General features: G+C 45.8%; 1 protein-coding gene across 1 annotated transcript in view; it reads right to left on the bottom strand.

The window, feature by feature from the left end:
• The window catches only part of PIGL (phosphatidylinositol glycan anchor biosynthesis class L), a 70,790-nt gene extending 46,504 nt beyond the window's left edge, over window positions 1-24,286 (bottom strand). Inside the window, exons 1-2 of the mRNA XM_072138400.1 lie at window positions 24,025-24,286; window positions 21,505-21,604 (exon numbers count right to left, since the gene is read on the bottom strand). Of these exons, the coding sequence (XP_071994501.1) occupies window positions 21,505-21,604; window positions 24,025-24,244 (320 nt within the window). The 5' untranslated portion in view covers window positions 24,245-24,286. The remainder of the gene's footprint in view (window positions 1-21,504; window positions 21,605-24,024) is intronic.
• Window positions 24,287-24,836: the final 550 nt, after the last annotated feature.

Genomic DNA, 24,836 nt, shown 5'->3' with positions numbered 1-24,836 from the left:
TGGCCGTAGCGCTATATACAGCACAGTGAGTGGCCGTAGCGCTATATACAGCACAGTGAGTGGCCGTAGCGCTATATACAGCACAGTGAGTAGCCGTAGCGCTATATACAGCACAGTGAGTAGCCGTAGCGCTATATACAGCACAGTGAGTAGCCGTAGCGCTATATACAGCACAGTGAGTAGCCGTAGCGCTATATACAGCACAGTGAGTAGCCGTAGCGCTATAAACAGCACAGTGAGTAGTTGTAGCCCTATATACAGCACAGTGAGTAGCCGTAGCCCTATATACAGCACAGTGAGTAGCCGTAGCGCTATATACAGCACAGTGAGTAGTTGTAGCCCTATATACAGCACAGTGAGTAGCCGTAGCCCTATATACAGCACAGTGAGTAGCCGTAGCCCTATATACAGCACAGTGAGTAGCCGTAGCGCTATATACAGCACAGTGAGTAGCTGTAGCCCTATATACAGTACAGTGTGTAGTTGTAGCCCTATATACAGCACAGTGAGTAGCCGTAGCACTATATACAGCACAGTGGGTAGCCGTAGCCCTATATACAGCACAGTGAGTGGCCGTAGCGCTATATACAGCATAGTGAGTGGCCGTAGCGCTATATACAGCACAGTGAGTGGCCGTAGCGCTATATACAGCACAGTGAGTAGCCGTAGCGCTATATACAGCACAGTGAGTAGCCGTAGCGCTATATACAGCACAGTGAGTAGCCGTAGCGCTATATACAGCACAGTGAGTAGCCGTAGCGCTATAAACAGCACAGTGAGTAGTTGTAGCCCTATATACAGCACAGTGAGTAGCCGTAGCCCTATATACAGCACAGTGAGTAGCCGTAGCGCTATATACAGCACAGTGAGTAGTTGTAGCCCTATATACAGCACAGTGAGTAGCCGTAGCTCTATATACAGCACAGTGAGTAGCCGTAGCGCTATATACAGCACAGTGAGTAGTTGTATAGTTGTAGCCCTATATACAGCAGTGAGTAGCCGTAGCGCTATATACAGCACAGTGAGTAGCCGTAGCGCTATATACAGCACAGTGAGTAGCCGTAGCGTTATATACAGCACAGTGAGAAGCCATAGTGCTATATACAGCACAGTGAGTAGCCGTAGCGCTATATACAGCACAGTGAGTAGCCGTAGCGCTATATACAGCACAGTGAGTAGCCGTAGCGCTATATACAGCACAGTGAGTAGCCGTAGCGCTATATACAGCACAGTGAGTAGTTGTAGCCCTATATACAGCACAGTGAGTAGCCGTAGCCCTATATACAGCACAGTGAGTAGTTGTAGCCCTATATACAGCACAGTGAGTAGCCGTAGCCCTATATACAGCACAGTGAGTAGTTGTAGCGCTATATACAGCACAGTGAGTAGATGTAGCCCTATATACAGCACAGTGAGTAGTTGTAGCCCTATATACAGCACAGTGAGTAGCCGTAGCGCTATATACAGCACAGTGAGTAGTTGTAGCCCTATATACAGCACAGTGAGTAGCCGTAGCTCTATATACAGCACAGTGAGTAGCCGTAGCGCTATATACAGCACAGTGAGAAGCCATAGCGCTATATACAGCACAGTGAGTAGCCGTAGCGCTATATACAGCACTGTGCGTAGCTGTAGTGCTACACACAGCACAGTGAGTAGTTGTAGCCCTATATACAGCACAGTGAGTAGCCGTAGCTCTATATACAGCACAGTGAGTAGCCGTAGCTCTATATACAGCACAGTGAGTAGCCGTAGCGCTATATACAGCACAGTGAGTAGTTGTATAGTTGTAGCCCTATATACAGCACAGTGAGTAGCCGTAGCGCTATATACAGCACAGTGAGTAGCCGTAGCGCTATATACAGCACAGTGAGTAGCCGTAGCGCTATATACAGCACAGTGAGTAGCCGTAGCGCTATATACAGCACAGTGAGTAGCCGTAGCGCTATATACAGCACAGTGAGTAGCCGTAGCGCTATATACAGCACAGTGAGTAGCCGTAGCGCTATATACAGCACAGTGAGTAGCCGTAGCGCTATATACAGCACAGTGAGTAGCCGTAGCGCTATATACAGCACAGTGAGTAGCCGTAGCGCTATATACAGCACAGTGAGTAGCCGTAGCGCTATATACAGCACAGTGAGTAGCCGTAGCGCTATATACAGCACTGTGAGTAGCTGTAGCCCTATATACAGCACAGTGAGTAGCCGTAGCTCTATATACAGCACAGTGAGTAGCCGTAGCGCTATATACAGCACAGTGAGTAGTTGTATAGTTGTAGCCCTATATACAGCACAGTGAGTAGCCGTAGCGCCATACACAGCACAGTGAGTAGCCGTAGCGCTATATACAGCACAGTGAGTAGCCGTAGCGCTATATACAGCACAGTGAGTAGTTGTATAGTTGTAGCCCTATATACAGCACAGTGAGTAGCCGTAGCGCCATACACAGCACAGTGAGTAGCCGTAGCGCTATATACAGCACAGTGAGTAGCCGTAGCGCTATATACAGCACAGTGAGTAGCCGTAGCGCTATATACAGCACAGTGAGTAGCCGTAGCGCTATATACAGCACAGTGAGTAGCCGTAGCGCTATATACAGCACAGTGAGTAGTTGTATAGTTGTAGCCCTATATACAGCACAGTGAGTAGCCGTAGCGCCATACACAGCACAGTGAGTAGCCGTAGCGCTATATACAGCACAGTGAGTAGCCGTAGCTCTATATACAGCACAGTGAGTAGCCGTAGCGCTATATACAGCACAGTGAGTAGTTGTATAGTTGTAGCCCTATATACAGCACAGTGAGTAGCCGTAGCGCTATATACAGCACAGTGAGTAGCCGTAGCGCTATATACAGCACAGTGAGTAGCCGTAGCGCTATATACAGCACAGTGAGTAGCCGTAGCGCTATATACAGCACAGTGAGTAGCCGTAGCGCTATATACAGCACAGTGAGTAGCCGTAGCGCTATATACAGCACAGTGAGTAGCCGTAGCGCTATATACAGCACAGTGAGTAGCCGTAGCGCTATATACAGCACAGTGAGTAGCCGTAGCGCTATATACAGCACAGTGAGTAGCCGTAGCGCTATATACAGCACAGTGAGTAGCCGTAGCGCTATATACAGCACAGTGAGTAGCCGTAGCGCTATATACAGCACAGTGAGTAGCCGTAGCGCTATATACAGCACTGTGAGTAGCTGTAGCCCTATATACAGCACAGTGAGTAGCCGTAGCTCTATATACAGCACAGTGAGTAGCCGTAGCGCTATATACAGCACAGTGAGTAGTTGTATAGTTGTAGCCCTATATACAGCACAGTGAGTAGCCGTAGCTCCATACACAGCACAGTGAGTAGCCGTAGCGCTATATACAGCACAGTGAGTAGCCGTAGCGCTATATACAGCACAGTGAGTAGTTGTATAGTTGTAGCCCTATATACAGCACAGTGAGTAGCCGTAGCGCTATATACAGCACAGTGAGTAGCCGTAGCGCTATATACAGCACAGTGAGTAGCCGTAGCGCTATATACAGCACAGTGAGTAGCCGTAGCGCTATATACAGCACAGTGAGTAGCCGTAGCGCTATATACAGCACAGTGAGTAGCCGTAGCGCTATATACAGCACAGTGAGTAGCCGTAGCGCTATATACAGCACAGTGAGTAGCCGTAGCGCTATATACAGCACAGTGAGTAGCTGTAGCCCTATATACAGCACAGTGAGTAGCCGTAGCTCTATATACAGCACAGTGAGTAGCCGTAGCGCTATATACAGCACAGTGAGTAGTTGTATAGTTGTAGCCCTATATACAGCACAGTGAGTAGCCGTAGCGCCATACACAGCACAGTGAGTAGCCGTAGCGCTATATACAGCACAGTGAGTAGCCGTAGCGCTATATACAGCACAGTGAGTAGTTGTATAGTTGTAGCCCTATATACAGCACAGTGAGTAGCCGTAGCGCCATACACAGCACAGTGAGTAGCCGTAGCGCTATATACAGCACAGTGAGTAGCCGTAGCGCTATATACAGCACAGTGAGTAGCCGTAGCGCTATATACAGCACAGTGAGTAGCCGTAGCGCTATATACAGCACAGTGAGTAGCCGTAGCGCTATATACAGCACAGTGAGTAGTTGTATAGTTGTAGCCCTATATACAGCACAGTGAGTAGCCGTAGCGCCATACACAGCACAGTGAGTAGCCGTAGCGCTATATACAGCACAGTGAGTAGCCGTAGCTCTATATACAGCACAGTGAGTAGCCGTAGCGCTATATACAGCACAGTGAGTAGTTGTATAGTTGTAGCCCTATATACAGCACAGTGAGTAGCCGTAGCGCTATATACAGCACAGTGAGTAGCCGTAGCGCTATATACAGCACAGTGAGTAGCCGTAGCGCTATATACAGCACAGTGAGTAGCCGTAGCGCTATATACAGCACAGTGAGTAGCCGTAGCGCTATATACAGCACAGTGAGTAGCCGTAGCGCTATATACAGCACAGTGAGTAGCCGTAGCGCTATATACAGCACAGTGAGTAGCCGTAGCGCTATATACAGCACAGTGAGTAGCCGTAGCGCTATATACAGCACAGTGAGTAGCCGTAGCGCTATATACAGCACAGTGAGTAGCCGTAGCGCTATATACAGCACAGTGAGTAGCCGTAGCGCTATATACAGCACTGTGAGTAGCTGTAGCCCTATATACAGCACAGTGAGTAGCCGTAGCTCTATATACAGCACAGTGAGTAGCCGTAGCGCTATATACAGCACAGTGAGTAGTTGTATAGTTGTAGCCCTATATACAGCACAGTGAGTAGCCGTAGCGCCATACACAGCACAGTGAGTAGCCGTAGCGCTATATACAGCACAGTGAGTAGCCGTAGCGCTATATACAGCACAGTGAGTAGTTGTATAGTTGTAGCCCTATATACAGCACAGTGAGTAGCCGTAGCGCCATACACAGCACAGTGAGTAGCCGTAGCGCTATATACAGCACAGTGAGTAGCCGTAGCGCTATATACAGCACAGTGAGTAGCCGTAGCGCTATATACAGCACAGTGAGTAGCCGTAGCGCTATATACAGCACAGTGAGTAGCCGTAGCGCTATATACAGCACAGTGAGTAGTTGTATAGTTGTAGCCCTATATACAGCACAGTGAGTAGCCGTAGCGCCATACACAGCACAGTGAGTAGCCGTAGCGCTATATACAGCACAGTGAGTAGCCGTAGCGCTATATACAGCACAGTGAGTAGTTGTATAGTTGTAGCCCTATATACAGCACAGTGAGTAGCCGTAGCGCCATACACAGCACAGTGAGTAGCCGTAGCGCTATACACAGCACAGTGAGTAGCCGTAGCGCTATATACAGCACAGTGAGTAGCCGTAGCGCTATATACAGCACAGTGAGTAGCCGTAGCGCTATATACAGCACAGTGAGTAGCCGTAGCGCTATATACAGCACAGTGAGTAGCCGTAGCGCTATATACAGCACAGTGAGTAGCCGTAGCGCTATATACAGCACAGTGAGTAGTTGTAGCCCTATATACAGCACAGTGAGTAGTTGTAGCCCTATATACAGCACAGTGAGTAGCTGTAGCCCTATATACAGCACAGTGAGTAGCCGTAGCGGTATATACAGCACAGTGAGTAGCCGTAGCGGTATATACAGCACAGTGAGTAGCCGTAGCGCTATATACAGCACAGTGAGTAGCCGTAGCGCTATATACAGCACAGTGAGTAGCCGTAGCGCTATATACAGCACAGTGAGTAGCCGTAGCGCTATATACAGCACAGTGAGTAGCCGTAGCGCTATATACAGCACAGTGAGTAGCCGTAGCGCTATATACAGCACAGTGAGTAGCCGTAGCGCTATATACAGCACAGTGAGTAGCCGTAGCGCTATATACAATACAGTGAATAGCTGTACCCTATATACAGCACAGTGAGTAGCCGTAGCGCTATATACAGCACAGTGAGTAGCCGTAGCGTTATATACAGCAAAGTGAGTAGCCGTAGCGCTATATACAGCACAGTGAGTAGCCGTAGCGCTATATACAGCACAGTGAGTAGCCGTAGCGCTATATACGGCACAGTGAGTAGCCGTAGTGTTATATACGGCACAATGAGTAGCCGTTGCGCTATATACAGCACAGTGAGTAGCCGTAGCGGTATATACAGCACAGGGAGTAGTTGTAGCCCTATATACAGCACAGTGAGTAGCCGTAGCGCTATATACAGCACAGTGAGTAGCCGTAGCGCTATATATAGCACAGTTAGTAGCCGTAGTGCTATATACAGCACAGTGAGTAGCCGTAGCCCTATATACAGCACAGTGAGTAGCCGTAGTGCTATATACAGCACAGTGAGTAGCCGTTGCGCTATATACAGCACAGGGAGTAGTTGTAGCCCTATATACAGCACAGTGAGTAGCCGTAGCGCTATATACAGCACAGTGAGTAGCCGTAGTGTTATATACGGCACAATGAGTAGCCGTTGCGCTATATACAGCACAGTGAGTAGCCGTTGCGCTATATACAGCACAGTGAGTAGCCGTTGCGCTATATACAGCACAGGGAGTAGTTGTAGCCCTATATACAGCACAGTGAGTAGCCGTAGCGCTATATACAGCACAGTGAGTAGCCGTAGTGTTATATACGGCACAATGAGTAGCCGTTGCGCTATATACAGCACAGTGAGTAGCCGTTGCGCTATATACAGCACAGTGAGTAGCCGTAGCGCTATATACAGCACAGTGAGTAGCCGTAGCGCTATATACAGCACAGTGAGTAGCCGTAGCGCTATATACGGCACAGTGAGTAGCCGTAGCGCTATATACGGCACAGTGAGTAGCCGTAGCGCTATATACAGCACAGTGAGTAGCCGTAGCGCTATATACGGCACAGTGAGTAGCCGTAGCGCTATATACGGCACAGTGAGTAGCCGTAGTGTTATATACGGCACAATGAGTAGCCGTTGCGCTATATACAGCACAGTGAGTAGCCGTAGCGGTATATACAGCACAGTGAGTAGCCGTAGCGCTATATACAGCACAGTGAGTAGCCGTAGCGCTATATACAGCACAGTGAGTAGCCGTAGCGCTATATACAGCACAGTGAGTAGCCGTAGCGCTATATACAGCACAGTGAGTAGCCGTAGCGCTATATACGGCACAGTGAGTAGCCGTAGCGCTATATACGGCACAGTGAGTAGCCGTAGCGCTATATACGGCACAGTGAATAGATGTACCCTATATACAGCACAGTGAGTAGCCGTAGCGCTATATACAGCACAGTGAATAGATGTACCCTATATACAGCACAGTCAGTAGCCGTAGTGTTATATATGGCACAATGAGTTGCCGTAGCGCTATATATAGCACAGTTAGTAGCCGTAGTGCTATATACAGCACAGTGAGTAGCCGTAGCCCTATATACAGCACAGTGAGTAGCCGTAGTGCTATATACAGCACAGTGAGTAGCCGTAGCGCTATATACAGCACAGTGAGTAGCCGTAGCGCTATATACAGCACAGTGAGTAGCCGTAGCGCTATATACAGCACAGTGAGTAGCCGTAGCGCTATATATAGCAGTTAGTAGCCGTAGCGCTATATACAGCACAGTGAGTAGCCGTAGCCCTATATACAGCACAGTGAGTAGCCGTAGCCCTATATACAGCACAGCGAGTAGCCGTAGCACTATATACTGCACAGCGAGTAGCCGTAGCGCTATATACAGCACAGTGAGTAGCCGTAGCGCTATATACAGCACAGTGAGTAGCCATAGGGCTATATACAGCACAGTGAATAGCTGTACTCTATATACAGCACAGTGATAATCACCCTTGATAATCTTAGAAATCTTGTTTTCTTCCCTCCTTATAAACTTGTGTCACCCCTCATCCTCATAGACTGTAAGCTCTTGTGTCGACCCCTCCTCCTCATAGACTGTAAGCTCTTGTGTCTCCCGCTTCATCCTCATAGACTGTAAGCTCTTGTGTCACCCCCTTCATCCTCATAGACTAAGTTCTTGTGTCACCCCCTCATCCTCATACACTGTAAGCTCTTGTGTCACCCCCTCATCCTCATAGACTGTAAGCTCTTGTGTCAGCCTCTTCATCCTCATAGACTGTAAGCTCTTGTGTCAGCCTCTTCATCCTCATAGACTGTAAGCTCTTGTGTCACCCCCTTCATCCTCATAGACTGTGAGCTCTTGTGTCACCTCCTTCATCCTCATAGACTGTAAGCTCTTGTGTCACCCCCTTCATCCTCATAGACTGTAAGCTCTTGTGTCACCACTTCATCCTCATAGACTGTAAGCTCTTGTGTCACCCCCTTCATCCTCATAGACTGTAAGCTCTTGTGAGCAGGGCCCTCACTCCTTTTGTTGCATATGAATGTTTGTACTCTGTCATACATTATATTATTTGCACATGTCCCCTATGATTTGTAAAGTGGTACGCAATATGATGGCGCTATATAAATAAAGATTATCATTTTGATTAAAAGGGTTTTCCCATGAACTCCGTGCTGGGACCCCCACAGATCGCGAAAACAAGGGTACGTTGGACCCCTCATTTTCGCCATCTGTGGAGGTCTCATCACGGAGAGACCCACCGATCAGAAAGTTAGACCCTATCCCGTGGATAGAGCCTAACCTAAGTGGGAAAACCCCTTTAATCCTCCCCAACAAGGACAGTAAAGAAGATAATGCTCGCCATTGTGCTTTCTCAGGATCTACACACCTTTTATACCTGTCACAGTCCCATATCCATAGTATTAGTAATTTACTTTGAAGAGGAGGGTTTTTCCTTCCGTTTCTGCTAGTGCAATAATTTTAGGCCTAGTTGGCAGCTCATATGACTGACCAGATGGGGACACCCTGCTTTCCCCGCTATGACCTTCTAGTGTAGACATTTGATCCGTGCATGGACCTGTCCCCATGTCTGCCGCAGGCTCCTCCGCACACTATGTGCTTGGCCTTATAGCAGGAGAATCAGGGACACACACACACCCTTATTTGGTTTTGAGGTCTTCATTTGTCCTTTGCAGTCTCATCTTACTGTGCCAAGTTTTTTTTTCCCCCTCAACTCAGTCACTTCCTCTGTGGTCCAAAACACACGGAGGTCACATCAGTTCATTGTTAAAGCAATGGAGCGTTTACAGATCTGGACTGATTACACCCGTCCCACAATGCCCTGGAGCGCACAGACTGTCAACACCGCCGTCCTCTTCAGTCATCCTCTGGGACGTGGTCCAAAGGGGCCTGCCAGTCCCCAGGGCAATCTGACATGTAGGGGACCGGATACCAAGCTGTACTCATTAACCCCTTCTGTGCTAGTAAACCGCCTTATCCTACAAACCGTAATAGAATGCAAAGACATTTAAAAAATAAATAAAAAATACTCTAAAATGTACTTTTTACTCAACTAGAACAACTTCGCTAAAAGCCTTTATCGGCAGCTATTAAAAATAATGAATGTGAAAAGCGCATCAAAATTCCCTTAATGCAGAGAACGGAGCATGTTGAAGCCTAAATCCACTCAAACCTGGAAAATTAAGGTGTAGCCGTAATTAACGCCATTATCCCCCGCCTCATGTCACATGGATGTAGGTTTTTGAGATGTGGGGCGTCACATAATAATAACTTTCATATATGATTATACAGCCGCAGCCCCTTACAATTAGGAGGAAGTAACAAACACAAAAGAACATAAAAAATAATGGAACGTGTTTAAACTACAAGACAAGATGAGAGCAAAACGTTAGGCACTTTAGACACTAAGGCCAAAGAAATAACATCACGGTCAGTTTGTGAAACCCAGACTGTGCGCGGTTCTGATTTCATAGACCAACCACAGTGTCAAGGACGGGAATCTGAGCATTAAACTAAAGGCTGTATGAAATGACCATGGTATGTCTATAATAATAATAATTCCTTTATTTATGTAGCTCATGCAGATTACAGAGTGCTACAAAGAACTTGCCAAATCGGTCCCTATCCCCAATGGGGCTCACAATCTAATAAACCTACCAGTATGTTTTGGAGTGGGAGGAAACCAGAGGACCCGGAAGAAACCCATTCAAGCACAGAGAGAACATACAAACTCTTTGCAGATGTTGACCCTTGGACCTAAACCCAGTCCCCAGCGTTGCAAGGCTGTAATGCTAACCACTAAGCCACCGTATACGATACAAGGAGTCCCTGTTTCATTGCTAAACAGCAATAACACTGTGAATAAGGGACTCCTTGCATCATATATATGCATGATGGTTGGAGTCCCTTCTCGGCATTGTGGTAGGCCTGTGAAATCCATCCTGGATTCAAAGACCTACCAAGATTATGTTTCTCTGACCTTAACGGTTCTTTGTTCTAAATGCTCTAAGTTCAACTCCAGAGAACCCCCCTTCCTTCCTTACAGCTCCAGCTCTTTGGTCCATAGTAGTTTTGGGGGGTCATGTTCATTGTGACAGTGGAGCCAACTGGTGGCCTCATCAGTTGCTGTCAGGTCATGGCTGCGTCTAAATTCTCATGAACTACGCCGCTTTACTGATCACCACAGAAAACACTTCTCATATAGGATCTCAAGAACTCACAGTGTAAAATGTGGCATCAACTGTATGTTGTAAAGCGGCATGATAAGCTATTGACCAATGCTTATTCGATAGATCTTTTGTTTCCCTTTGGGCGATGCCACACCTTGCCAGTGTTTACCATGTGTTTGGCTGGTATAGATCTGCTTCACAGATGCCTATACTTCTAGAAATGAAGGTAAACAGGTTCAAAGCAGCCAAACACATGGTAAACATTCAAAAACGCAACATGTGGCATCACCCTTCATCTTCATCCATTGTATACCATTTCATTTTGATCCTATAAATCTTATGACCATCAAGGTTCACAAGCCAGAAGACAAAGCAGCCAACCCACACACCAGAAATAGGAGAGATGTATCAGTGCTTCCATTGCAGTTTTTTGGCGTAAAAGCGCCGATATAATAGAGATTTCTTGTGCACTGCAATAAATTACGATTATATTTGCAACTACGCCATATCCAAGCCATGTGGGTATGACGGGGCGTGGCTGCCAGTGGAGTGGGCGGGCACAGGGCGGGACTTTCAAAAAATTTGCAAACAGGCGGACCTGGTATAGGTTTTCTGGGCGGCACTGCCACTCGCCGGATACATCAAGAAGCCTAAGCCTCTTGATGTATCCAGCAGGACAGGGTCGGCCTTTATTATATGTCGCCGAAGAGGGGCGTATGATGAATTTCCCCAATTTTCCAAACAACGCGTAAAGTTTAGAACCATTATATCCCCCTTCTTTAAATCTCTGCTATTCTATGCGCCTGAAATGGGCGTGATTGAGAGCTAGTGTGCATGGCGGCTGGCTCTCAGTGCAACGTACACATCACTGGCGCATGTGCGCTGCACCTGTGCAGCTGGCCATGGACATTCAGGCTGGCGTTTTCAACTGGAGAGTATTCCATGACTATATAGTACATGTTCATTGTAAGAACAGAGGATCCTCTGCGCAGCCGCCATGTCCTGTAAGGACACCGTCTTAAGATGTGGGAGAAGTTTTGTCTGTAGTGAAGCGAGGAGATGTTGGGAAATATAGAAAAAGCTGTAGGGCAATAACACAAGGTGGGGGGAAAAAATTCCATTCTTTACACAGTAGTAGCCGGCAGCAAAAAATAGACCTTGGATCATTCATGAAAAAAAGATGAATATTTTACTTTGAAACTCTGCAATATTTCACAGAAACATAGAAGACTGACAGTAGAAAGACGCAGCTGCCCTGGTATAATGCCTGCTCACTTCTATCATCAGACTTGCACATGTTTGTAGCAGGTTTACAGTCACTTATTGCTGATTATTGCATTTGTGGTTCTTCTTTTCCCATTTTTTGGGGGCCATTAATTATTATTATTATTAGTGTTATTATTAAAAACATGGGAGGAAATTTATCATGCCTTTTATGCTTTCCATGTCTGCAACAGGTAAAAATTTTTGCATTTTACACCCTGATTTTTTAAAGCAAGGAGCAGGACAGGGACACCTCAGTCCCTCAGATTTACTGCCTCATGTAATATGCCAAAATTAGTAGTAGATGGAGCACTTGCATAGTGTATTATCTATGATACCTGCACTATGATACATAAGGTAGGTAACTCAAAAGAACTACCACCTAAAAAAACTAACTTATAAAGGTGTCGCATCGCCCTAGTCATAAATGGCTTGTTACTGTCTGACAGGTGCAAGGGATGTTCCTCTCAGTTTCACATTTGAATGAGATCGGATAGAGCCTCTCGCCAGGAAGATTTGCATATTCTTTTCCATCATCTGATCTGTGCAAAGCACCAGCTTGATATTCCAGTGTTTTATAGTGAGTGTATGAAAAGCTTAAAGGGGTAGTCCCAACAGAATGACAGGGATCAGAAGAATAAGGGACTAAAAGTCCCCAACATCCTAGGGATGTAGCTGGACTTGGACCATGAAGATGCACCAGTAGTACTGCACAGCCCCTCCCCACAAAATAGCAATTTCAGAGAGTTACTCAGAGAGGGGCTCTGCTGTGTACATTGGATAGATTGGATAGATCTCACACAGTACACCAGAATTCCGGCTACAATCCTGTAATATAAATGCATTTTTCATGGCACTGTTGCTACTAACACACATTAAACACACTAAAATACAATGATCGTTAGGAGTCCACGGTGTCACATACGATAGTGGATAACAATCAAACTTATAATTGAGTACTGCTGTATGGCTCTGGTTTAATTTGTCACATACCGGGGTAACATCTAGTTAACGATGAGATGTATCCTATGACCTTTACAGCGGTCGGGCCACAAACAAACCTATTCCTCTGTAAACAGACAACCTTGAGATGTCCTCTGCTGTCAAGCACTAATGCATTAGTAGTCTAACGATTAGTCATAAGTTTGTGATGAAGCAAAGCGACAACCAATAATCACCAGAACAGAGCCAGAATTTTCCCAGAACGGACTGTTGTCGGATCCAGATTACAGTGGAAAAAACCTTGCAATGGTTGAGACATCGCTGTTGTGTGTGTACGTTGGGAATGCTGGTCATATTCATATAGTAAGAGCACAATAGTAAAAATAGTACTGAGTACTAGTCACATGTGATGCAGCCTGAGGCATGACAAAGTGAGCGTGGGGAAGCAGGGGCCTCCCGAGTGCTACATTTCCCTGCGGAGCATAGCCTTGCTGGGGTTAGACTGTTTATGTCACAAGGTTATGAAATGACAGCGTTTCCAGGAACTGCTGGCCGCGCTCCTCCGTGTAGACTTCTCAGTATTATCCAGACATGGACTCTCCTGACATGCGAAGGGGATGATATTACACTTCTCATTCTAAATGGACCTGTTACTTTCACACCTACACTTTTCAGGGTTATTCAAACTGAAGACATGACGTGTTTTCACAGCATTTTAACAAGGTTTTTATTTTGCAGCTTTAAAAAATGCCTTTTTCCAAGTCACCCCATAACTAATGATCGCTTTCTGAGGTAAAAAAGTCACCAATACTTGGGTTTAAAGGTTTTAATAGCCACAACCGCCGGCAAAAAAACCCCACACACAAAAATTTTGGGACTATCATGGTGCTTATCAATAAAACACTGCGTGAAGATCAATTACATTGAGACGTCACATAGCAAAGTGTATCATAGCAAGAAATTTACCTCAGGATTTCTATGAAAACTTTACAGAGAATTTCTCCTCCACCCATTTTAAAATTATGAATTCATGATAAACGTGCTTAAAATCTCAGCATATTCTTAAGATTTCATCATTATATTCTTAAGAGCCATCATTATATAAAATATGATACCGAAAATTAATCCATTTGCAGAACGTGTGCATCTGTACTTAGGCTGTGTTCACATGTTGTGATTGAATTGCATTTCCAAAATGCATCCGGGTGGAGTTACTCTCTAAAGCAGATGCGCTCTGACCCAAACGCTTTCTTGTGGGAACTGGCAACACTGTTTTGCCTTTTTTACAAAAAACAAAAAGTGATGCTAGATCCCTTATCACAAGCTTTTAGGTCTGAACCCAACAACGTTCGAGAGTAAGGGATCATTCACACAAACGCAATGGGGACTGGTATGAGGTCACCCCCATTGGGTCACGTTGTGTCGCTGCACAACGCAAAATAGAACGTGTCCTATATTTTGTCGTGTTTTCGGCCGCCCGCATCTCTACGGAGAGCTGAGGGGTGAGCAATGCCCACCCCTCCACTGCGTAACTCCTGCGACCACTGCTCTTGAATAAGGTTTCAAAACACATTTCAAGCGCAACGTGTGGATGGATCCTTAGGGTACCTAACGTGGTCAGTTTTCATAGAAGATTTTCTGCATTGTATTAACATAGAAAACCCTCTCTAGATTGCAATAGCTTTCCAAATTAATAATATTTCAAAGAGAGAATATCGCATGTGCAGGGCTGTGGAGTCGATAACCCAACTTGTGACTTTAGCTCCTCAATTTACCCAACTTCGACTCCAGCCCCACCAAAATGCAGTGTGGAGCAGAGAGGAGAGAAGACGTTGCAGCGTGGAGCAGAGAGGAGAGAAGACGTTGCAGCGTGGAGCAGAGAGGAGAGAAGACGTTGCAGCGTGGAGCAGAGAGGAGAGAAGACGTTGCAGCGTGGAGCAGAGAGGAGAGAAGACGTTGCAGCGTGGAGCAGAGAGGAGAGAAGACGTTGCAGCGTGGAGCAGAGAGGAGAGAAGACGTTGCAGCGTGGAGCAGAGAGGAGAGAAGACGTTGCAGCGTGGAGCAGAGAGGAGAGAAGACGTTGCAGCGTGGAGCAGAGAGGAGAGAAGACGTTGCAGCGTGGAGCAGAGAGGAGAGAAGACGTTGCAGCGTGGAGCAGAGAGGAGAGAAGACGTTGCAGCGTGGAGCAGAGAGGAGAGAAGACGTTGCAGCGTGGAGCAGAGAGGAGAGAAGACGTTGCAGCGTGGAGCAGAGAGGAGAGAAGACGTTGCAGCGTGGAGCAGAGAGGAGAGAAGACGTTGCAGCGTGGAGCAGAGAGGAGAGAAGACGTTGCAGCGTGGAGCAGAGAGGAGAGAAGACGTTGCAGCGTGGAGCAGAGAGGAGAGAAGACGTTGCAGCGTGGAGCAGAGAGGAGAGAAGACGTTGCAGCGTGGAGCAGAGAGGAGAGAAGACGTTGCAGCGTGGAGCAGAGAGGAGAGAAGACGTTGCAGCGTGGAGCAGAGAGGAGAGAAGACGTTGCAGCGTGGAGCACAGAGGAGAGAAGACGTTGCAGCGTGGAGCAGAGAGGAGAGAAGACGTTGCAGCGTGGAGCACAGAGGAGAGAAGACGTTGCAGCGTGGAGCAGAGAGGAGAGAAGACGTTGCAGCGTGAAGGAGAGAGGGGAGAAGACATTGCAGCGTGAAGGAGAGAGGGGAGAAGACGTTGCAGCGTGAAGGAGAGAGGGGAGAAGACGTTGCAGCGTGAAGGAGAGAGGGGAGAAGACGTTGCAGCGTGAAGCAGAGAAGAGAAGAAGTTGCAGCGTGAAGGAGAGAGGGGAGAAGACGTTGCAGCGTGAAGCAGAGAAGAGAAGAAGTTGCAGTGTGGTACATGGAGAAGAAAAGGAGCGAATTTATTTAATTTTATCTGCTCGGGGGGGGGTCTCCATTTTATCACAATACTGACCCCGACTCCACAGCGCTGCCCATGTGGAATATTTCTGCACAGAAAGAAACATCAGGTGCTGAATTTAATAACCACAAACTGTCCATTTTCTGCAGCAGATTTCATCTCTCCTCACAATACAAAAGGAGAAATTCTCTGAGACGATAAGAGGAACGTGCTCGGTCCATGAGACATGCCACCCAGACAGTGAACACTGCTCCAGGGACAGAAGTTCAAACATCATAGTTATACATGATGGTAATTGCGCTGTTACCAGTGATCGGTCGCAGGCAACAGCGAGTGCGCAGACGAGGGACAGGAACGCTGAATGCCTGCCCACTCTACCGCTGCCCCCTGGAGTAAAAACCCTGATAAATGTTTCACCAATAACCCCCTAACCCACAGATGATCCATCATTCATAGGCTTGCTTTTTGTCTGTAATACATTTAGACTCGTTTTTCAATCAGTGACAACAAAAACTCCAAAAGTAATGTTAAAAAAGGCACAAACACGTCTACATTATTGGATATGTTTTCCTATAAAAGAACAATTAACAACTGCTTTGGGCATGTTTACTCCTACAAAAGCAAAAAATGAACTGGAAAAATCCCAAACCCCCCCCATAAAAACCTGTCCGGTGTAGATTAATATATACTGACAGGTGCTCTGCAATATGAACTCCACAAAATGCAAAATCATGCTAAAGCGTCAAAAGAAAATGAAGCCTTCACACGAAGAGACACTGACAGATGATTTGTTTGTATGACACGCAGCACACACAAACTGTATGGGGGGAAAAGCAGCGAGTGCTAGCGGATCTATGTTGGATCTATGAAGGTCACCCAATATCGTATAAGTATAAGGTTATCTGTTATGTAACCAGCCACTATGGGGTCATGATTAGAGAGTCATGCCAAAGTTCACTAAATCGCAGCAAACCTAGTCAGGTCATATGCACGTGATAGACGGCAGCTGAAAAACTACTGCCGATATCTCATAATTTAAAGAGGATTCCCCTAAAAAAAAATAGCGCCAATGGTTGTACAATTGTTTTGATTATGAGAGCAATGTGGCGATTTTTTGCCTTAGGCAGTCTGCAGAGGATGTATTCAACCTGTAAAAACATATTTGTATGTTGGACTTAAAGGACGGGAGCCCTTGCATCATACAGAAATAAGATGCAAGGACTCCCCGTCTTCTGGCCAAAATGCAGTGCCAGTACTGAAAAAACCATAGGTTTTCCCAATAATTTACATGTGCGATTTTTTGTGTTTTCTGAGTGGTAGCCAGTTTGGTCACACACAGGACGGACACCATCACCCCCTGCCGCTTCCTCCACAGACCCTACTGCTTTATATCTCGCTCACACTTTATGTTTGAATTGCATTTCAAGTTCATGATGCCAGATGCTTTTTAGGAGCAATGATATTATGTAATGCTATTCTACTAAGGTTCAGAATAAAGTGCTATTTTAATCAAATCTATAATTGATCGCTCTTTTGGGAGTTACTAGGGGGGGGGGGGGGGGACTTGGCTCGATAAGGATGAGAAACACTGATACAGATGATATAAGAGGTCGCATAGGATCCATTTATGGCCAGTTCTACTTAGTGTAGATTCAATACATGAGCAGAAATCTTACTACAAAGTCTTCCACACCGGAAACTTCACTATTGCATCTCTCTCCTGCTATTTTCTGGTGTTTGGATTGTAAAGCTCCAATATTGCTGCTTTCAATCGCGGGAGCCATAAGGCAGAGTAATCCCATTCTGGAGCAGAGCTCCGGGGCCTCGGCCTTGTGTGTATACAGCTGGGAGTAACACCCCGCTCTGATGAATGTCTCCAAACCACTCACACACGGCCTGCGGATGGAGCTGATCTTTCTAGTAGAGAATAGGATTTGTGCCATCATTTTTCCCTCCTCCCGCTCCCCTTTCACCTATCTCGCCCCCTCTCCCCCTTCCAACCTTTTCTTTTTTTAAACTAAAGGAAATGAATTATGTTGGAAGTGGTGAAAAACAGCTTTTTTTTTTTTTTTTTTTTTTTTTTTTTAAATGTCCTTTTCATTTCCTTGGTAAAGTCAAAAGTGCAAATATTCCATAAAGACCCAAAGGGAGAAAACAATCTTTATTGAAGGGGCCCTGCGAATGAGAAAACATAAATTGTACCCACGAAGGGAAAGTAGGAAACTGACCTGGGGAATAATATCGGACAATCCTGCAAAGTACAAGGCAAACCGAGGTACATACATGGTAAGAACTGACTTGTAAGCCGCCATTAGTATTAGGGCGATGTCACACATGGCATTAAAACAAAGCCAAAAGCTCCACCCCCAAAAACAAATAAAATGCTACTTTAACAGGTGATCACAGGAGAAGCCCTAACACAATGTTAACAAGTATTAACACATGCATTAACATCGAGTTAACAAATGTAAACTAAAAACGGCCTAAAAACGCCACGTGTGTCTTCACCCTTAGGGTGATGCCACACATGGTGTTTTGAAACCGTTTTGGTCTGTTTTTGAAAACGCATCTGTTTTTGTCAGTTTTTTAGTGCGCAAATTAAGAAAACCTGTCAAAAACGTATGCGTTTTTTAACGGATTGCTTTAAAACTGACCTAAAGCGGTTTCAAAATGCCATGTGTGGCATCACCCTGAGGCCGGCGCCACACGTAGCACTTTGTCTGCGCTTGCAAACGCAGACAAAGTCGCGCCCACCACAAAACGCGAAACACCGGCGGCTCGTTCCCGATCGCAGGCGTTTCCATAGCGCAGACAAAGTGCTACGTGTGGCACCAGCCTTAGGGTGAAGACACACATGGCGTTTTTGGGCCGTTTTTACTAAGTGCATTTTCAGATTGTTAAAAAACGCATCAGGTTTTTGAAAACGCATGCGTTTTTGTCCGTTTTTCATTGCGCAATTTCGGAAAAACGGACAAAAACGCATGCGTTTTCAAGAAACGCATGCGTTTTTAACAATCTGAAAACGCACTTAGTAAAAACGGCCCAAAAACGCCATGTGTGTCTTCACCCTTAGGCTAAATTCAGACGAATGTGTTTCCGCCAGCAGGCACACGTGGGTTCCCGGGGAGAGGAGGGGGTGATGAGCGTCGGCGCCGTATTCCGGGGAAAGATAGGACCTGTCCTATCTTTTCCCCGGCTACAGAACAGTACGTTTACTGCTCCATACGTCGCCGTGAGCCCATTGCTGGGGGATGTATATCTGATGTAAATGAGATTTGCATTATGTAAACACAGTGCAAGCGCATGGGGGGGGGGGGGAGAGAGGCCACGGCTCATTCGCATATGCGTTTCCTTTGCAAACGTCGCTTGTGACCGCATTGAAAGGTTAACAGCATATCCCACTGTACGCTAACATAGTGGGATACGTCCTGTGATTCAGCTCCTCTCCTCTTCAAAGCAGGAGCGTATAGCACCTGGATGCGGATGGAGTGGGCCAAGGCACCCGGTGTCTTGTATTGTATAATGCAAGACACAGGGTGCTGGTTACCAGCTACATGCGCTTCACTCAAAACTCATATGCAACCGATCCGAGGCCTACCCCTGGGCGCTAGCATTATGTATGTAAAAGCAACGGTATCGCCACTTGTGAACACTCCCTCATCGTGATCCATTTATAGAGATTTACATCGCTAATGAAAAAACCTGGATGCAGGATGCTATAGCACAGTCTGCTGTGCTTTTTCATCCAGTGTTCCCTGCTGGATGCGACATATAGCGAGAATACAGAGGGAAAAAGTCTGGCAGCACATGTATATGAACAGGTTCAGCGTATATATATGTGCTGGGAGCTTTACTAGCATACTTTTTTCACAAAAAGCAATTTGAATGTAGCCGTATTGTGAACACATAATTAGAGACAACACTGACTTTCAAGATTACTAATTTCCTTGTATATACTTAAAGCCACCAAATGACCTTTAGAAGCCAAAAAAATCCAGACCCAGAATACATGAAAATGAATTCCTCCCTTCCTTTGTGGCTGCTGTGGCGAGAAGTCTATGTGACAGTGTGACCCCGCAGTGAGATTCATTGCCCCACTGTCCCAGGCCTCTCCTGTATGATGCAAAACGCTGAGCCTTCAGATCCATTATCATGTGCTATTTGGGTCTCCTGCTGGGTGGGGGATGGGCTCTGCAGCCAATGCAATGGGATATGACCCTGTCTAACACCCGTTCAGCCAAGCTCATCTAGGTTTAATGAAATCTCCCAGATTAATGGGGCATTCCAGTTGAACATGGAGCGCCTGGGAGATTTTATACTTGAATGTGAGACGCATTCTGCCATCTCCAATAGTGTAGAAAAAGTCACTAAAGCTAAAAAGTAGCAACAGATTTTACCATAATATAGTGTAATATGTTATGGGTTGTAGTCACAATGGAGAACAAAGGTTCTGTACATGGATCAGTCCCTTAAGAACCCTGTATGAATGAAGAAGCTGGTCACACATACATATGTGCTCTATCAATATCTGTGGGAGAATTCTCATGATCGATGGGGCTTTCAAGACTGAAATAAAGGAGAACTTAAAATACTGCTATAACACAACTGTCCCACTGCATCCACCAGTCTTAGATACCTCTCAACTGTCCTGTGGGACCACCTGTTTTTTCGGGATCTTTCCCTCCTGCCAGGAGTTATGTGCTGGGAGAACAGCTCTGCTGACATCCTCTGGACACTGACAGAGCTGATTACAGTGGTAGTGCAGGGAGCTGCGGGCTTCCTGCACTTTCACTGTGCATCCACTCCTACTGCTGAATGCAGCAGAACCGACAGGCGCAATGTGATTCCAGCTTTACTGCTACAAACAGCTGGGGGGGACAGGGAAAGGTGTTTATTATTTTACTGGGGGGAAGGGGGCAAAATAAGAGGCGGGGGCGCTGCTTGTGGGAGTCACAATAAGAGGGGGAGGTGCTGGGGGAGTCACAATAAGAGGGGGAGGTGCTGGGGGGCAAAAATAGGAAACTGCTGGAGGGGGCACAATAAGGGGGAAAATTGAAGGGCAAAAAGATAAGGAACTGCTGGGGGCACAATATCAGAGGGGCTACGGTGTGACAGGGAGCTGGGGGCACAAAATGTGAGGGAGAAAAGGGGGAAAATATACTGTGTGGGTGGAGCAAGGGGCAGAACAAAAGGCGTGGCTTAGAGCAATATAAATGCCGTGAACTGCATATCTTGCATGGTTTTTGATCAGTTTCTGTAAAATATTACAGTACTTCTGGATGGTATGAGCCACAGATGGAACTTCTTTTTGAGCATATATATAACCTCATTCACAAAAAACAGTAACATTTGCTAAAGGTATACACCACGTTATGTAGTTAGGAAGATTATGCTGAACTGATTGTGTACTTTAAGGTTTTAAACTTTGACCTTGAGCAGACAGCAGTTAAAACCATTACATTACAACCTTGCCCTAAGGCTGCGGTCACACTTTGTGTTTTAATTGTGTTTTTAGACGTAATTCAAAACACAGCGGAGGTGCCTGGCACAATCGCATTTGCGTTTACACTGAAGCGGATGCGACTGGGAACAAGGATCACATATTTTGCATTTAAATAACTCAGTGCTCATTAGGATCACATGTGTTTCTGTGGAAATGCATATGCGATCGGGAAAAACACTCCCCGTTACATTTAAATTGCTTTTCAAAACGCAACTGAAACGCAATGTGTGAACGCAGCTTAAAGGGGAGATTTATAAATGATCATTTTCTATGCAATTCTACATCAGGTGTGGAGTAGTAATCATCAAACATGCATGTTTATCGTTACATGATAGACCATAATCAGTATGAAATCCTATTCTGTATCATACCTGTGGTCAATAAGTGTTACATCAGAGGGAGCAATTCCCAAAGCAGCACAACTCTGAACCAACTCTCTCTTCCTCATCTCACCTTGATTGTAGTAATTTCCTACAAAACAGAAATAAATTACGGTAACTCCATCTTGTTCGGATCATTACATCATTACTTTGTTTTTTTTAATCTTACATAATGTTTACAAGATCATAAGGCTGGGCTCCCATGTTGCATCAGCAATTCAGGAGAGTCACTTTCTACTTCCATATTATTTATTATGTGTTACAGAGGTTTTCTAAGGCCGCGGTCACACGTTCCGCTAGGCGTCCGTTCATAAAGCGACGCTTGCGCACAGGGGGCGGTCCTCGGTCCGAACGCAAATGCGTTTCCAGGGAAACGCATGTGATTGATAAGCCACATATGCGTTCGGCTTATAAATGGATGCATAGCGGTGCATGAGACAACGCCCTAATGCAGGGACTCCTGTCCTCTGCTCTGTGTTCAGCCCATGGGATCGTGTCACCATACGCCACGTTTACACTGGCTACACACATTTGTGTCAAACAGGGCACATTCACATGTTGCATTTTGCCCTGCTTCTTCATTGTGTTTGAAACACATTGCAACAGCTAAGGAGAGATGATTTGCCTAATTACATTACTGTTTAAATATTTTAATGTCATGTTAACGCATGTGTTGACTAAACGCATGTGTTTACACACTGTGAACATATGTGTTAACATTGTGTTTGCTATGCGTTTTGTAAATGCGAATGTCAAGAGTAGTGTAATTAGGCAAATCACCACTTCTCAGCTGCTGCAATGAGTTTCAAACGCAATGAAAACACAGGCCAACATGCAACGTGTGAATGCGCTCTTAGGGTGAAGACACACATGGCGTTTTTGGGCCGTTTTTACTAAGTGCGTTTTCAGGTCGTTAAAAACGCATCCGTTTTTAGAAAACGCATGCATTTTTGTCAGTTTTTCAGAAATTGCGCAATGAAAAACGGACAAAAACGCATGCGTTTTAGAAAAACGGATGCATTTTTTAACGCATGCGTTTTTAACGATCTGAAAACGCACTCAGTAAAAACGGCCCAAAAACGGCATGTGTGTCTTCACCCTGAGGGCGCTGTCACACGTTGCGTTTGCAGACGCAGACCAAACCGCGCCCACCGGGCGGTCCGCGGTCCAATCGCATCGGCGTTTCTCTTTGTTTCTATTGAAAACGCCGATGCGATTGGACCGCGGACCGCCCGGTGGGCGCGGTTTGGTCTGCGTCTGCAAACGCAACGTGTGACAGCGCCCTTAGGGTGGCGGCACACGTGGCGTTTTGTCTGTGCAGACCAAGCCGCACCAACCGGGGTAGGCCGCGACCCAATCGCATCGGTTTTTCTATGGTAACGCCATGTTAACAGCTGTGTAATAAAGCAAATCTCTCTTCAGCTTCTCCATTGTGCTTTGAAATGCATGCATTTAATGCCACGTGTGAATGCATCTCTACTGTGCATTTGCATGTGTTTTTTAAACACATAAGAACAGCTAAGCATGGGAGATTTGCTTAATTACATTAATCTCAGCATTGTGTTTACAAAACGCATGTGTTAACAGATTCATTAACATTGTGTTAACACATGTGCTTTGCAAACGCAATGTTGACAGTATTGTAATTAGGCAAATCTCCTCTCTTCAACTGTTCTGATGCGTTTCAAAACGCATGTGTTAGTGCCAGTGTGAATGCAGCCTTACACTGTGCAGGAGAGTTAGTTTCGGCACACAGTGGGAGGGGGATTCTCTTCTGCACAGCTTAACAGCCTGTGAAGCTACAACATGGAGAGGCTCTAGTAATAGACTGATTTTGATAAATGTCCTTTACAGGAGTTGTCCATCTTCAGTAAATAATTGATATTGTTTGTGTAATGAAAGGTTATACAAAATCCTGAAAGCTTTCTAGATCTCTGCTTGCTGTTATTCTATAGCAAACATCATTGTTTACATTCTGTGGATGGTACGCCTCGTTACAGTAATCAGACCTGTGTGTTATACATCTGTTATGACATCACATCATCATGAACCTGTTATTTTTATCCTATAGAGTTGACAGCAAGCAGCGATCTAGAAAACTGAGGAATTGATACAGAAACTGTATTGGAATTCTGTACTTTTTATTGAACAAAATATCAATCACTTGCTAAAAGTGGACACCCCTTTAAGACTGACTGATTTTAGCTTTGCATTTCAGGGAAAAATCTGCTTTAGATGTACAACTCCAAAAGACTACGTTTCCCAAAGCAACCAGACACATTGCAGCTTTGGACACATGTTGCTCTTGGCTTCTACTATTTATTTTCTTTGTTTCCTCGGTCTCCACTATTGCGACTGTGGCAACCAATCAGATCACTACTTTCATATTTATATTCTCTTAGGAAAGTTGGAAGCTGAACTCTGATTGGTCGTCATAGACGAGGCTCACATAGGCCAATGTTGGCAGATACATAATATTATCATGGTGCCCGGCTCCAGCAGTGTCCATACCTGTGGAGCAGCAGAGCACAGAGAGGGGGCGCTGTCTCTGCACCAGAGCGAGGATAGTGGGGGCGAAAAACATACACTCATCATCTGGGTGAGCGATGAGCAGCAGCGGAGCACGGACACCCGGGAGCAGAGCCGCTCCCCGGCCACACACTGCCTCCCGCCAGCTGCTGCACACCCACCACAGCACAGCAATCACCGCAACCAACGCGACCGCCAGCATCGCGGAAGAGGGTGCGCGCACATCAGCGCTCCGGGTGGAAACTGATACCTGACTGCAAGGTTCTGCAGGGGGCGTGATATGCGACGCGCATGCGCAGTGACGCGCCTCGCCAGCTCTCAGAGACTGTTTGAGATGCTACTACTAGTATCTACAGCTCAGTGCCAATGTATATCACATTGAGAGTCAATAGGTGAGACTGACATGAAATACATAACTTTATTAACACTCTTAATAAGAATTCTACTAAGGGGTTAAGTATCTGTCTGCACCACACAACTCTAGTGCTGATCTTCTATTATGTATCCGCATCCCTTCTTTTTCATGTCTCAATGGCATCCGTGGTGCTTTGAACCCATTTTTGGGCCATTTTTAAACAGTCGCTTTTTTGAAACGCATCCGTTTTGGACCCTTTTTAATTAAGATAATTGGTAAAACCTGTCCAAAACGGATGCAGTTAACAAAAACGGACGCGTTTTTAACGGACTGCTTAAAAACGCATCCAAAACGCAAGTGGGAGGGGGGTTTGCCTGAAAGGAACGCATTTAAAAATTCATTTTTGTTTTAAAAACTGTTTACCATGCGTTTGGCTCCT

This window comes from Engystomops pustulosus, chromosome 2 (genome assembly GCF_040894005.1).
Source record: "Engystomops pustulosus chromosome 2, aEngPut4.maternal, whole genome shotgun sequence".
NCBI lineage: Eukaryota > Metazoa > Chordata > Amphibia > Anura > Leptodactylidae > Engystomops > Engystomops pustulosus.
This window is presented reverse-complemented; position numbering and strand designations above follow the sequence as displayed.